The sequence below is a fragment of the Mytilus trossulus genome, chromosome 4 (genome assembly GCF_036588685.1).
Source record: "Mytilus trossulus isolate FHL-02 chromosome 4, PNRI_Mtr1.1.1.hap1, whole genome shotgun sequence".
Taxonomy (NCBI): Eukaryota; Metazoa; Mollusca; class Bivalvia; order Mytilida; family Mytilidae; genus Mytilus; species Mytilus trossulus.
The window spans coordinates 95,634,280-95,649,587 of record NC_086376.1 but is presented as its reverse complement, the minus strand read 5'-3'; the positions used below and the strand labels follow the sequence as shown (position 1 = coordinate 95,649,587).

Genomic DNA, 15,308 nt, shown 5'->3' with positions numbered 1-15,308 from the left:
GCTGTTGAATATTAATACTCTCAAAAAAATGTTTGAAGAAATTTTCTTTTTATCTATGAAATTTCAAATGAGAAAAATTGAACCCAATTTTTTTTAATCACATCCCCCTTTCCCTTATTCCAAAACTAATCTCAATTAAAATTTCTAATGGAGTTTGCAACAATAACTACTCATTTAAATACATCATAAAATATTAAGATGTAAAAAAACTGCTTGTTATCACTGAATGGTAAAGATTATTTTAATTTATCAGTTGGTAGTAAAAAGTGAATATACATTGTATATTATATATAACAAAGATTTAAGTTGATTCTGGACAAAGAAAGATAACTCCAATTAATTTTTTTTTTTTGCTATTTCACAATATTGTGCAATTAGATATTTCTTGCCATTGTGCAATACTGTGCAATTGAAAAGACTTAATTGCTATTGCACAATACTTAATATAATAATTTTAGATCCTGATTTGGACCAACTTGAAAACTGGGCCCATAATCAAAAATCTAATTCCTTTTTTAGATTCAGCATATCAAAGAACCCAACCGATTCATTTTTTGTCAAAATCAAACTAAGTTTAATTTTGGACCCTTTGGACCTTAATGTAGACCAATTTGAAAACGGGACCAAAAGTTAAGAATCTACATACACAGTTAGATTCGGCATATCAAAGAACCCCAATTATTCAATTTTGATGAAATCAAACAAAGTTTAATTTTGGACCCTTTTTGGCCCCTAATTCCTAAACTGTTGGAACCTAAACTCCCAAAATCAATACCAACCTTCCTTTTGTGGTCATAAACATTGTGTTTAAATTTTATTGATTTCTATTTACTTAAACAAACGTTATTGTGCGAAAACCAAGAATAAAAGTTCTAGAAAAAGGGGGGCCAAAAACAACCCTTATCATACTCTGTTCTTTAGATTTAAAGACTGTCTCATAAAATTTAGAATGGAAATGGGGAATGTGTCAAAGGGACAACAACCCGACCATAGGACAGAGAACAGCAGAAGGTCATCAGTCTTCAATGTAGCAACAAATTCCAGAGGACTTGTGTCCTTCAGCTTGCCCCTAAACAAATATGTATACTAGTTCAGTGATAATGGACGTCATACTAAACTCCAAATTATACATAAGAAAGTTGAATTAAAAATAATCAGGTTTACCTGTTACAAACTAACGATTATATACTCTGATAAGTGCCATGTGTTTTGTCTATGCCAACAACTTTAATCTTAAACTTCTGATCCAAAAATTATCATACTTTTCTCTAGGAAACCCAAATACACATGAAATTATTTTATTTTAATCCCTGTGTCATAGAACCTTTTCAGTAATTTGTCTTATTCATGATTAATATTGCTGCTTTTTGTGATTATTTAAAGGAAAGTGTTCAATGAGAAAACTTCAGTTTATTTATGATCAGGAGAAAAACATCTTTTCTCTTCAGATGATATTGATTGATCTGAGTTTTGTGACATGCCATGAACAATGATGAAGGTTTGACAAGGTTATTTTTTTACATAAATAATTTTTTTACATAAATAAGGCCGTTAGTTTTCTGGTTTGAATTGTTTTACATTGTCTTATCAGGGCCTTTATAGCTGACTATGCGGTATGGGATTTGCTCATTGTTGAAGGCCGTACGGTTACCTATAGTTGTTAATATCTGTGTCATTTTGGTCTTTTGTGGATAGTTGTCTCATTGGCAATCATACCACATCTTCTTTTTAGTGTCTTCTGTATGTAAATGTTAAATGAATAAGAAAGTCCATCTACTATTGTTTTAAATAAGGAAAAAAGAAAATAATGTCTAAGTTTTGCTAAGGATACTGCTTTTTTAAGAAGAAATGAATAGTGTCCATCAAAGTTTCATAAAATTCCATGGAGGTTTATAACAATTAACACAGACTGAAAATAAATTGTTGACACTCCTGAATCCAATGACAGAATGTAAAATTGCTGTATACTATCTTGCTTTCGTTACTAAAACATTACATGTCTATATATAGGCCAAATAAAATAGTATGCATGGTTCCAGTGACATCTAAAAAAAGATTAGGGTAGGTAGGTAGGGATTTTTTTTTAATTTATGTTATTTTTCTACATTGAGTAACATTCTGACTTTAACAGTGCTTAAAGGAAAATGGCAAAAAAATCTTTAGGGTAGGCTATTATTACAACTAAAAAGTAGGGTAGGTAGGGTAACTGGAACCACACCTATATTTTTATTTGGCCTTACACTGATAGCAGTAATCTCAGGCTTAATATCCCAGGGTTCCATAGGACTCCTTATAATGTCTTTGTATTCTACATACTATAAATCTTAAACCAAAAAAAGCCCCCCCTCTCTTGTTCAGAATCAACTAATCTTTCTTATTATGAACCCTGTAGAAATTATGTCATGCATGTATTGTGTATAAGTAGGACAATAGATAAATGATAAGAACAATCTATTAAATATAAGATAAGAAATTATGTCCGCTTTGGTCAAAAGACTGATTATTTTAACTCAGCCTTTTGATAAATAAATAAAATTGTGGCAAAAGAAAAGCAGGCAAAATTGTTATGCGTTTATTTTTCTACATTGGTTAGAGGTATAGGGGGAGGGTTGAGATCACACAAACATATTTAACCTCGCCTCATTTTTGCGCCTGTCCCAAGTCAGGAGCCTCTGGCCTTTGTTAGTCTTGTATTATTTTTTTATTAGTTTCTTGTGTACAATTTGGAAATAAGTATGGCGTTCATTATCACTGAACTAGTATAATTATATTTGTTTAGGGGCCAGCTGAAGGACGCCTCCGGGTGCGGGAATTTCTCGCTACATTGAAGACCTGTTGGTGACCTTCTGCTGTTGTTTTTTATTTGGTCGGGTTGTTGTCTCTTTGACACATTCCCCATTTCCATTCTCAATTTTATTAAAATTTAAAAAAAATAAATTTATAAAGACTTTTAATTGATGCCTGTCATCTTTTTTTTTATGTGGTCAAGTGTCTTCACATGTCACTTAAATGAGTTGTTTGTATACCATTTTTATAAAACTGGATGTTTTGAAGTGTGTACTTAACAAACATTATAGGTTGCTGTTGTAAGTTTTATTGTTGAACTTTAATGATGGGCAATAAATAAAAGAAGTCTTTTTAAAGAGTTTATTTGCAAATATGGTGAACAAAAATTGAAAGCATAGAAAAGAGTTTAAAAAAAAACTAATAAGTACTCAGCAGAACTTTGGTTACTCTACTGTATCTAAACTTAATATATTGTAAATACCGAATAAACTAGCATACATATGAAAAGGCTTCATAAATTACAACATAATCGGGATGGAAACTGCAAAATCATCAAAACTAAAATATGACAGTCATGGGACATTTAATATGTTTAAGTACATGCAGTACAAGTATATAAGTACATACATTAACTCCGTTAAAATAATGACTATACAATCCTTTTTTGACAGTCATTGTACAAAAGAATGTGGTGGATTAAATAATATTAGTAATTACACATCATTATAAAAAATACTACCACAGTTGAATACTGTATAATATCAGACAACATGGAAAAGATCTAGGATGAGTAAACCTTTGGTCAAACAAATAGCTGACTTAATCATTTATCCAATGATAGCCAAATAGAACGGGACAAAAATAACTTACACCCAAATACTGAGCATCTCTTTCTAGGAGTGTGGCAAATTAAATAACTTACACCCAAATACTGAGCATCTCTTTCTAGGAGGGTGGCAAATTAAATAACTTACACCCAAATACTGAGCATCTCTTTCTAAGAGGGTGGCAAATTAAATAACTTACACCCAAATACTGAGCATCTCTTTCTAGGAGGGTGGCAAATTAAATAACTTACACCCAAATACTGAGCATCTCTTTCTAGGAGGGTGGCAAATTAAATAACTTACACCCAAATACTGAGCATCTCTTTCTAGGAGGGTGGCAAATTAAATAACTAACACCCAAATACTGAGCATCTCTTTCTAGGAGGGTGGCAAATTAAATAACTTACACCCAAATACTGAGCATCTCTTTCTAAGAGGGTGGCAAATTAAATAACTTACACCCAAATACTGAGCATCTCTTTCTAGGAGGTTGGCAAATTAAATAACTTACACCCAAATACTGAGCATCTCTTTCTAGGAGGTTGGCAAATTAAATAACTTACACCCAAATACTGAGCATCTCTTTCTAGGAGGGTGGCAAATTAAATAACTAACACCTAAATACTGAGCATCTCTTTCTAGGAGGGTGGCAAATTAAATAACTTACACCCAAATACTGAGCATCTCTTTCTAGGAGGGTGGCAAATTAAATAACTTACACCCAAATACTGAGCATCTCTTTCTAAGAGGGTGGCAAATTAAATAACTTACACCCAAATACTGAGCATCTCTTTCTAGGAGGGTGGCAAATTAAATAACTTACACCCAAATACTGAGCATCTCTTTCTAGGAGGTTGGCAAATTAAATAACTTACACCCAAATACTGAGCATCTCTTTCTAGGAGGGTGGCAAATTAAATAACTTACACCCAAATACTGAGCATCTCTTTCTAGGAGGGTGGCAAATTAAATAACTTACACCCAAATACTGAGCATCTCTTTCTAGGAGGGTGGCAAATTAAATAACTTACACCCAAATACTGAGCATCTCTTTCTAGGAGGTTGGCAAATTAAATAACTTACACCCAAATACTGAGCATCTCTTTCTAGGAGGGTGGCAAATTAAATAACTTACACCCAAATACTGAGCATCTCTTTCTAGGAGGGTGGCAAATTAAATAACTTACACCCAAATACTGAGCATCTCTTTCTAGGAGGGTGGCAAATTAAATAACTTACACCCAAATACTGAGCATCTCTTTCTAGGAGGGTGGCAAATTAAATAACTTACACCCAAATACTGAGCATCTCTTTCTAAGAGGGTGGCAAATTAAATAACTTACACCCAAATACTGAGCATCTCTTTCTAGGAGGGTGGCAAATTAAATAACTTACACCCAAATACTGAGCATCTCTTTCTAGGAGGGTGGCAAATTAAATAACTTACACCCAAATACTGAGCATCTCTTTCTAGGAGGGTGGCAAATTAAATAACTTACACCCAAATACTGAGCATCTCTTTCTAAGAGGGTGGCAAATTAAATAACTTACACCCAAATACTGAGCATCTCTTTCTAGGAGGGTGGCAAATTAAATAACTAACACCTAAATACTGAGCATCTCTTTCTAGGAGGGTGGCAAATTAAATAACTTACACCCAAATACTGAGCATCTCTTTCTAAGAGGGTGGCAAATTAAATAACTTACACCCAAATACTGAGCATCTCTTTCTAAGAGGGTGGCAAATTTTTAACTTACACCCAAATACTGAGCATCTCTTTCTAAGAGGGTGGCAAATTAAATAACTTACACCCAAATACTGAGCATCTCTTTCTAAGAGGGTGGCAAATTAAATAACTTACACCCAAATACTGAGCATCTCTTTCTAAGAGGGTGGCAAATTATATAACTTACACCCAAATACTGAGCATCTCTTTCTAGGAGGGTGGCAAATTAAATAACTTACACCCAAATACTGAGCATCTCTTTCTAAGAGGATGGCAAATTAAATAACTTACACCCAAATACTGAGCATCTCTTTCTAGGAGGGTGGCAAATTAAATAACTTACACCCAAATACTGAGCATCTCTTTCTAGGAGGGTGGCAAATTAAATAACTAACACCTAAATACTTAGCATCTCTTTCTAGGCGGGTGGCAAATTAAATAACTTACACCCAAATACTGAGCATCTCTTTCTAAGAGGGTGGCAAATTAAATAACTTACACCCAAATACTGAGCATATCTTTCTAGGAGGGTGGCAAATTAAATAACTTACACCCAAATACTGAGCATCTCTTTCTAAGAGGGTGGCAAATTTATAACTTACACCCAAATACTGAGCATCTCTTTCTAAGAGGGTGGCAAATTAAATAACTTACACCCAAATACTGAGCATCTCTTTCTAGGAGGGTGGCAAATTAAATAACTTACACCCAAAAACTGAGCATCTCTTTCTAAGAGGGTGGCAAATTTATAACTTACACCCAAATACTGAGCATCTCTTTCTAAGAGGGTGGCAAATTAAATAACTTACACCCAAAAACTGAGCATCTCTTTCTAAGAGGGTGGCAAATTAAATAACTTACACCCAAAAACTGAGCATCTCTTTCTAAGAGGGTGGCAAATTTATAACTTACACCCAAATACTGAGCATCTCTTTCTAAGAGGGTGGCAAATTAAATAACTTACACCCAAATACTGAGCATCTCTTTCTAGGAGGTTGGCAAATTAAATAACTAACACCTAAATACTGAGCAACTCTTTCTAGGAGGGTGGCAAATTAAATAACTTACACCCAAATACTGAGCATCTCTTTCTAGGAGGGTGGCAAATTAAATAACTTACACCCAAATACTGAGCATCTCTTTCTAAGAGGGTGGCAAATTAAATAACTTACACCCAAATACTGAGCATCTCTTTCTAAGAGGGTGGCAAATTTATAACTTACACCCAAATACTGAGCATCTCTTTCTAAGAGGGTGGCAAATTAAATAACTTACACCCAAATACTGAGCATCTCTTTCTAGGAGGTTGGCAAATTAAATAACTAACACCCAAATACTGAGCATCTCTTTCTAAGAGGATGGCAAATTAAATAACTTACACCCAAAAACTGAGCATCTCTTTCTAAGAGGGTGGCAAATTTATAACTTACACCCAAATACTGAGCATCTCTTTCTAGGAGGGTGGCAAATTAAATAACTTACACCCAAATACTGAGCATCTCTTTCTAAGAGGGTGGCAAATTAAATAACTTACACCCAAATACTGAGCATCTCTTTCTAAGAGGGTGGCAAATTAAATAACTTACACCCAAATACTGAGCATCTCTTTCTAAGAGGGTGGCAAATTAAATAACTAACACCCAAATACTGAGCATCTCTTTCTAGGAGGTTGGCAAATTAAATAACTTACACCCAAAAACTGAGCATCTCTTTCTAAGAGGGTGGCAAATTTATAACTTACACCCAAATACTGAGCATCTCTTTCTAAGAGGGTGGCAAATTAAATAACTTACACCCAAAAACTGAGCATCTCTTTCTAAGAGGGTGGCAAATTAAATAACTTACACCCAAAAACTGAGCATCTCTTTCTAAGAGGGTGGCAAATTTATAACTTACACCCAAATACTGAGCATCTCTTTCTAAGAGGGTGGCAAATTAAATAACTTACACCCAAATACTGAGCATCTCTTTCTAAGAGGGTGGCAAATTAAATAACTTACACCCAAATACTGAGCATCTCTTTCTAGGAGGGTGGCAAATTAAATAACTTACACCCAAATACTGAGCATCTCTTTCTAAGAGGGTGGCAAATTAAATAACTTACACCCAAATACTGAGCATCTCTTTCTAAGAGGGTGGCAAATTAAATAACTAACACCCAAAAACTGAGCATCTCTTTCTAAGAGGGTGGCAAATTAAATAACTAACACCCAAATACTGAGCATCTCTTTCTAGGAGGTTGGCAAATTAAATAACTAACACCCAAATACTGAGCATCTCTTTCTAAGAGGGTGGCAAATTAAATAACTTACACCCAAATACTGAGCATCTCTTTCTAGGAGGGTGGCAAATTAAATAACTTACACCCAAATACTGAGCATCTCTTTCTAAGAGGGTGGCAAATTAAATAACTTACACCCAAATACTGAGCATCTCTTTCTAGGAGGGTGGCAAATTAAATAACTTACACCCAAATACTGAGCATCTCTTTCTAAGAGGGTGGCAAATTTCATCAGAAGTTTCCCTCTCTTGCTGGCATCCATTCGTCGCCATGGTGATCCAAGTTTGAAAGCCTCTTTTGCTGCAGCGACTGCCTTGTCTACATCTGCCTAAAATATAAGGACAATAATAGATATGGTTGATGGCTGCTTCAATGTCCAGTGGCAAATTAATATAGGGGACCAGAACATGTTAATGTAATATGAATATTAACCCTACTTTTTTAACGTGGTAGTCCAAAGACAGATATGTCACCTTACCCGGTCACTTTAATCTGACTCTGAGACTTTGCTCTTACTCCTTATTACTTTGGGCCTAATTTAACTTCTTACTCCTTTATGCTTAATAAACTAAGCAGAGAACCAGAAAGTGCCAACTTTGACACTGGACAATGTTCAATCCCACAACCTCCTGAAGACAAACATGTTCCCACCAGACTACAGAGGTGGTCAATAATAGAGAAGGCCAGATGATAATTACATTGATTGAAGGGTTAAGATAGTAACATCCATTGTATTTGTATATTTCAATTTCTATTATTATTATATCAAAATGAAAATAGCTTGAGTTGATATCAAGCATAATCCTATTTTCACTTGTTATGAAACTTATAAATGTTTTGACAATATTCTATCTTTTTTCATAAAGCTAAAGCATATTTTCAAAATTTTACAGATTTGACTAAATACATGTATCATTAATTTTCTTCATGAGTCTTGTTAGTGTTTGTTTATGACAATGTCCTTAAATATTTTACTGCTGTTTATTAAATTATCTTGATTGTCATGTACATGATGTAGGTAGCTATGATAACTGTATGGTCAGCTAAATAGATAAAGTTTGTCAGTTTATCTCGTCCATATACATAAGGACTTATATATACGAATATACGTCCTTGATATACACAATGTACACATGGTATATCAATACTTATATTGACACACAGGTTTATAATCTAGAACATGTTTTTAATATAATTGAATTTACAGTGAAGTCAGCAAAATCTTTTCTTTTCACAAAACACGGAGAAGATTCATGCATATTATTACTCAATACAATTTTTGATCGATAAAACTAAATAAATATCTGAACAGCCTATATAATCAATGAAACAGTTTCAAGAGTCATATATTGGTTGTATAAATCATTTCAGTGGTATGCTTTAAAGAATATCTGATAGCTTATATTTTCATCTTTTCACAACTGTCATTTGTCTATAATAATGAAACTATAAGTCTACCTTTTGTAATGAGAGTATTAATTATGCATACAAAGGGATAAAACATCTTAGGTATAAAAACCCCTATCTTATTTCTACTGTCTGATTGTAAGACCGATGATATAAATATGCTAAATGTAGATTACACCAGAAGCATCATTTATCAGTTCATAAATACTATAGTACAATGTCCAATTGTTAATACAACTGAAGGTCATACCTTTTTTTCTATACCAGAAAATTAAAACGATCAGAAATATTATACCATAGAAATATAATATACCTCAAGGCAAAGTAGATTTAATTACAAGCAAAAATGTTAAAGTTTACAACTTAACAAAATTTACAATTATAACATACAAGTGTAGCTAAATTAAGTATTTTGTTTTGTTTCTAAAAGATGGTTTCAAAATGGCTATTATGATTATAACTCTAACTGTGAACACTGTTCCTTCTGTTCTAAAAATTTTGGGTCTGTCTCAGTTACATATATATGGTATCGTTTTGAATGGAATTTATCTTTCATTTTCATCCCAGTTTCTGTATGAGTTGAGGTTAAAAAATAAAATATCTTTTCATTTGTGATTTAATAGAGATCCAGATTAAATGATCAAAATAGAGGCAAAAGATGTCATAGAGTTATCCAGCTTCATTAGTAAAACTACAACACCAAACAGTGTCACAACTGAAACTAGAGGCTCCAAAGAGCCTGTGTCGCTCACCTTGGTCTATGTGAATATTAAACAAAGGACGCATTTGAATTCATGACAAAATTGTGTTTTGGTGATGGTGATGTGTTTGTATATCTTACTTTACTGAACATTATTGCTGCTTACAATTTTCTCTATCTATATTGAACTTGGCCTAAGAGATTCAGTGGAAAATGTTAGTTAAAATTTACAAATTTTATGAAAATTGTTAAAAATTGACTATAAAGGGCAATAACTCCTTATGGGGTCAATTGACCATTTAGGTCATGTTGACTTATTTTTAGGTGTTACTTTGCTGTACATTGTTTCCCTTTTCAGTTTATCTCTATCTATAATGATATTCAAGATAATAACAAAAAACGGCAAAATTTCCTTAAAATTACTAATTCAGGGGCAGCAACCTAACAGCAGTTTGTCCAATCCATCTGAAAATTTCATGGCAAATAGATCTTGACCTGATTAACAATTTTACTCCCTGTTAGATTTGCTCTAAATGCTTTGGTTTTTGAGTTATAAGCAAAAAACTGCATTTTACCCCTATGTTCTATTTTTAGCCATGGCGGCCATCTTTGTTGGTTGGCCGGGTCACGCCACACAATTTTTAAACTAGATACCCCAATGATGATTGTGGCCAAGTTTGTTTAAATTTGGCCTGGTAGTTTCAGAGGAGAAGATTTTTGAAAAAGATTGCCAAGATTTACGAAAAATGGTTAAAAATTGACTATAAAGGACAATAACTCCTAAAGTGGTCAACTGACCATTTTGGTTATGTTGACTTATTTGTAGATTTTACTTTGCTGAACATTATTGCTGTTTATAGTTTATCTCTATCTATAATAATATTCAAGATAATAACAAAAAACAGCAAAATTTCCCTAAAATTACCAATTCAGGGGCAGCAACCCAACAACAGGTTGTCCGATTCATCTGAAAATTTCAGGGCAGTTAGATCTTGACCTGATGAACATTTTAACCCCATGTCAGATTTGCTCTAAATGCTTTGGTTTTTGAGTTATAAGCCAAAAACTGCATTTTACCCCTATGTTCTATTTTTAGCCGTGACGGCCATCTTGGTTGGTTGGCGGGGTCACCGGACACAATTTTTAAACTAGATACCCCAATGATGATTATGGCCAAGTTTGGATTAATTTGGCCCAGCAGTTTCAGAGGAGAAGATTTTTGTAAAAGTTAACGACGACAGACGCAGGACGACGGACTTCGGGCCAGGTGAGCATGGTGAGCTAAAAAGAGAAAACTAAAAAAGACAAACAACAGTCCAAGTTGTTCTCATCAATTTCTGGGATTTTGAACCAATCAACTTCATATCATGTGATGCCCAACAACATTTTTACTTGAACATTTTTCTCAAAGAAATTTTAAATGACAATCTACTCAACTGTACAACTGTTCAAATATTATCTAATTTGAATATAATTTGAATATGATAGAGATTCTCTGGTTTGATGCAATACTGCCACTGTAATATTAATCTGAATAGAAATAGAATTTTGAAAACAAAATCTGTAATTCATGTCAGACAAATAATACATATATAATCTTTCTGTCAAAAGCATTCCATTGATTTACTGGTAGAAATAATCAACAGTCACAGATCAAAAATGGGCTTTAAGGCTGAAATTGCTTTGTCAAATTTGAAGGGGCACTAGTAATCTGTCAAATTTGTGTTCATCCTTCGACTCAAATTCTTATATTTGACCTATGACATACTAAAACATATATATATCCAAATTATAAAGTCTGAAATAAGCAATTTACAATACATGGAATCAAAATATATGTATCAGAATTGTGTGTGCATTTTAGTCTAAACGTCAATGAGACCTCTGAAGAAGGGAATTTGAAGGTTATCAAACCATAAATATGGATATATATAAATAGATAATAAATTTGTGCAATTAGATTTTTCTAGGTCTGTTTGATTTCATATTCAAGGTTAAAAATATATGTAAATAGCCACTTTGGCATATATATAAAAATTCGTAAGGGTTCCGCGGAACCCAGTGTCTCGCCTACTTTTGCTGAAACTCCTAGGCTCAACAAAAATGAGGAAAACAATCAATAAAAACATTCCTCTTGATACTATCTTTTGATTGTAAGAAGCTTCTGTCCAAGTTTGGTAAAAATTTCAGGATAGTTTATGAATCGAATAAATGTTTTAAAAACTTTAACAGCAGACTGTATGTAATGTTAACTGGAAGAAAAACTAAGTCCATTTATAAGTAAAATACAGATACACAGGTACCAAATATTAACAAAATTTCCTTTCTAGATACTAGCTTTTGATCATAAACAAGCTTCTGTCCAAATTTGATACACATTTTAAATAGTATAAGAAAGTTATTAAATTTTTAAAAAATTTAACCACAGAGTGAATGTGTTGTTTCCTGGCAGAAAACCTAAGTCCATTTAAAAGTATAATACGAAAAATATGGATTTATTTTTTTACAAAATTTACTTCTGGATACTATCTTATGATCATCAACATTAGCTTCTGTCCAAGTTTGGTACAAACCCAGGATAGTTAAAAAAGATATTAAAATTTTAAAAACTTTAACCACAAAGTGAATGTTATGTTTCCCTGCAGAAAATCTAAGTCCATTTATAAGTAAAAAACAGAAAAAATGGAATATCAATTTTGCAAACTTTACTTCTGGATACTATCTTATAATCATAAACAAGCTTCTGACCAAGTTTGGTAGAAATCCAGTATAGTTAAAGAAAGATACTCAAATTTAAAAACTTTAACCACAGAGTGAATATAATGTTTCTCCGCAGAAAAACTAAGTCCATTTATAAATAAAATACAGAAAAAATAGGATTTTATTTTTACTAAATTTACTTCTGGATACTATCTTATGATCATAAACAAGCTTCTGTCCAAGTTTGGTAGAAATCCAGTGTAGTTTAAGAAAGTTATTAAATTTTCAAAAACTTTAACCACAGAGTGAATATTTGTGGATGCCGCCGCCGCCGCCGCCGACGGAATGTAGGATTGCTTAGTCTCGCTTTTTCGACTAAAGTCGAAGGCTCGACAAAAATGAGTTTTTGATGGTAGAATCTGTCAATCAAAAATGGTTTACACTGGTTTCACTTTCAATGTTGACATTCATGGCACGTCACATGAATGGTTTGACTTGTCAAGTCTAGGCCACTTATCAGTTGTTTGTGCTCAATTTGAAAGTATTTATTTAGATCATCAATTCTTTTGCATTCAAGAAATTTTCAAACATGGAAACAATTAATTTTGGGAATGATTAAATAGTCATTTTGATTTTTTTGCGGAAAATAATTTTTTGACCAGGAGGTGGGAGGGGAAACACACATATTTTTATTATTTTACTTACATGAACAAAATGAAGAATGATTGAACAAAAAAATCAAAGATAATTTTTATCTAATATATATCTCGTAGCTAGTGCAGCCCCTTTCAGCTTGCACTAATTGAGTGTGTATGTCCATTAGAAAACTATCATTTACATGTACCGTTTACAGGGAGGAAACTTCATTCAAGTTGACATATGTTCATTCAAAGGCTTATTTCTGTTAGAGACTTATAACCCTATCACACCAGACACACATACCTTATCACCTTCTTGTATGTCACATATTTTTTCTCCTGTGGCAGGATTGATGGTTGGGAAAACCTTTCCACTGACAGAATTTACAAACTCATTGTTGATAAAAATCTACAAACATAAATCATTTATGATTAACATGACTAAAACATGAATCAATTTCTAATGAGAGACCAGCAAAATCAAATATAAAATTATATAAAGGTAAAATAAAAAATTTACAGATTGTTTTGTCACCCCCTGTATCATGTGTATGTCATGTATGGTTTTTTTCTTAGTGGTAAAATGTGATGTTGAAATTAAAATAGCAATGCATGTACTTTCACATCTATATAAATATAATGCAAAATAATCGAAATCTCAAGACAATGACTGAAGGGGCTTGGCCAAATAATCTCCATGGAAATAAGATGTACCGACTGCTAATACAACCGAAACCATTGACATGTTGACTTAACACTGTGATGATCTACGTAGTTTCCCACCAATAATCATGAACTTTAAACATGCAAGTTTCCCACCAATAATAATGAACTTTAAACATATAAGTACCCGGCCACGTCCACTTTTATTTTTTGTCTATCTGATGAGTTAAGCCTTTATCAACTGATTTTTATAGTTCGTTCTTATGTTGTACTGTTATACCACTGTCCCAGGTTAGGGGAGGGTTGGGATCCCGCTAACATGTTTAACCCCGCCACATTATTTATGTATGTGCCTGTCCCAAGTCAGGAGCCTGTATTTCAGAGGTTGTGGTTTGTTTATGTGTTACATATTTGTTTTTCTTTCATTTTTTTACATAAATAAGGCCGTTGGTTTTCTCGCTTGAATTGTTTTACATTGTCTTATCGGGGCCTTTAATAGCTGACTATATGCGGTATGGGCTTTGCTCATTGTTGAAGGCCGTACAGTGACCTATAATTGTTAATGTTTGTGTCATTATGGTCTTTTGTGGATAGTTGTCTCATTGGCAATAATACCACATCTTCTTTTTTATAAACTATCCCAAAAGTTTCAAAGTCAATAGATCATAACTAAGGGCCAATTATCTTAAGCAACTACATACCAAATATTATTGGACTCATTATAACATGTATATTAGTGTAAAAGTTCTAAAACTGATCTAATAACAAACATGACAAACTTAAACAAATTATTGATATCGGGTTGGTGATATCCCATGATATCCCCAAAAGAAGAATACCTCAGTCTTGCTTTTTGACTTAGTAAATCAAGACAGTAAAAACAGATCTGATATAAATGGAAGTCTTATATGAGTAGAGGCCCTGAGATATATATAATTTATTATCGCTATTTTGTGTGCATTTTTCCTTTGATAATTTTTTGTGATAATTTTCATATCATGCTACATGTACTCGCTTGAGATGAAAAATTATCGCTAAAAACTTAAAGGAAACTTGTGGCGTTGCTAATGAAATTGACAATGTTGTCATAGGTAAAATAGCGATAAACATTCATCTCAACTCGATTGATTGTCTCGCTTTTGCCGATCCAGCTCAAGCGAGAATATCAATCTCGTTGAGATGATCAAGTTCAACGATAATCTATAAGAAATGATAAGTATAATTTACCATGCCATCCAAAATAATAGCATATACATGATATATATACAATTTAATTAACTGAACATCTTGAGAAAGAAACATAATATAAATATGTGTCAACAACAATTTCTTTTTAAAAAGAAACATCTATCATGACTACATATGTTGTAGAAATTACAGATTTGATGATTTAAAGATAAATTAAAAGGTCTTTCACAGATTTGTATATATACATGTGCTTTCTAACCAATGTTCTGATCACCTTTTTAAAACAGAAATCAATCAGTTAATACATGAAATAGTAAACTTATTAAAAATATAATTGTAGGTTTTTTTATTATAAATTATTTTAGTTTTATTAAGCGAAACAAGGTTGTA

General features: G+C 32.9%; 1 protein-coding gene across 2 annotated transcripts in view; it reads right to left on the bottom strand.

The window, feature by feature from the left end:
* Positions 1 to 15,308, bottom strand: part of LOC134716408 (retinal dehydrogenase 2-like) — a 38,530-nt gene that overhangs the window by 22,143 nt on the left and 1,079 nt on the right. For both annotated transcript variants that reach the window (XR_010106881.1, XM_063579396.1), the window contains exons 2-3: positions 13,372 to 13,476; positions 7,810 to 7,950 (exon numbers count right to left, since the gene is read on the bottom strand). Coding sequence is in view for 1 of the 2 variants with exons in the window: in XM_063579396.1 (XP_063435466.1) it covers positions 7,810 to 7,950; positions 13,372 to 13,476 (246 nt within the window). In the remaining variant the exon portion in view is untranslated. The remainder of the gene's footprint in view (positions 1 to 7,809; positions 7,951 to 13,371; positions 13,477 to 15,308) is intronic.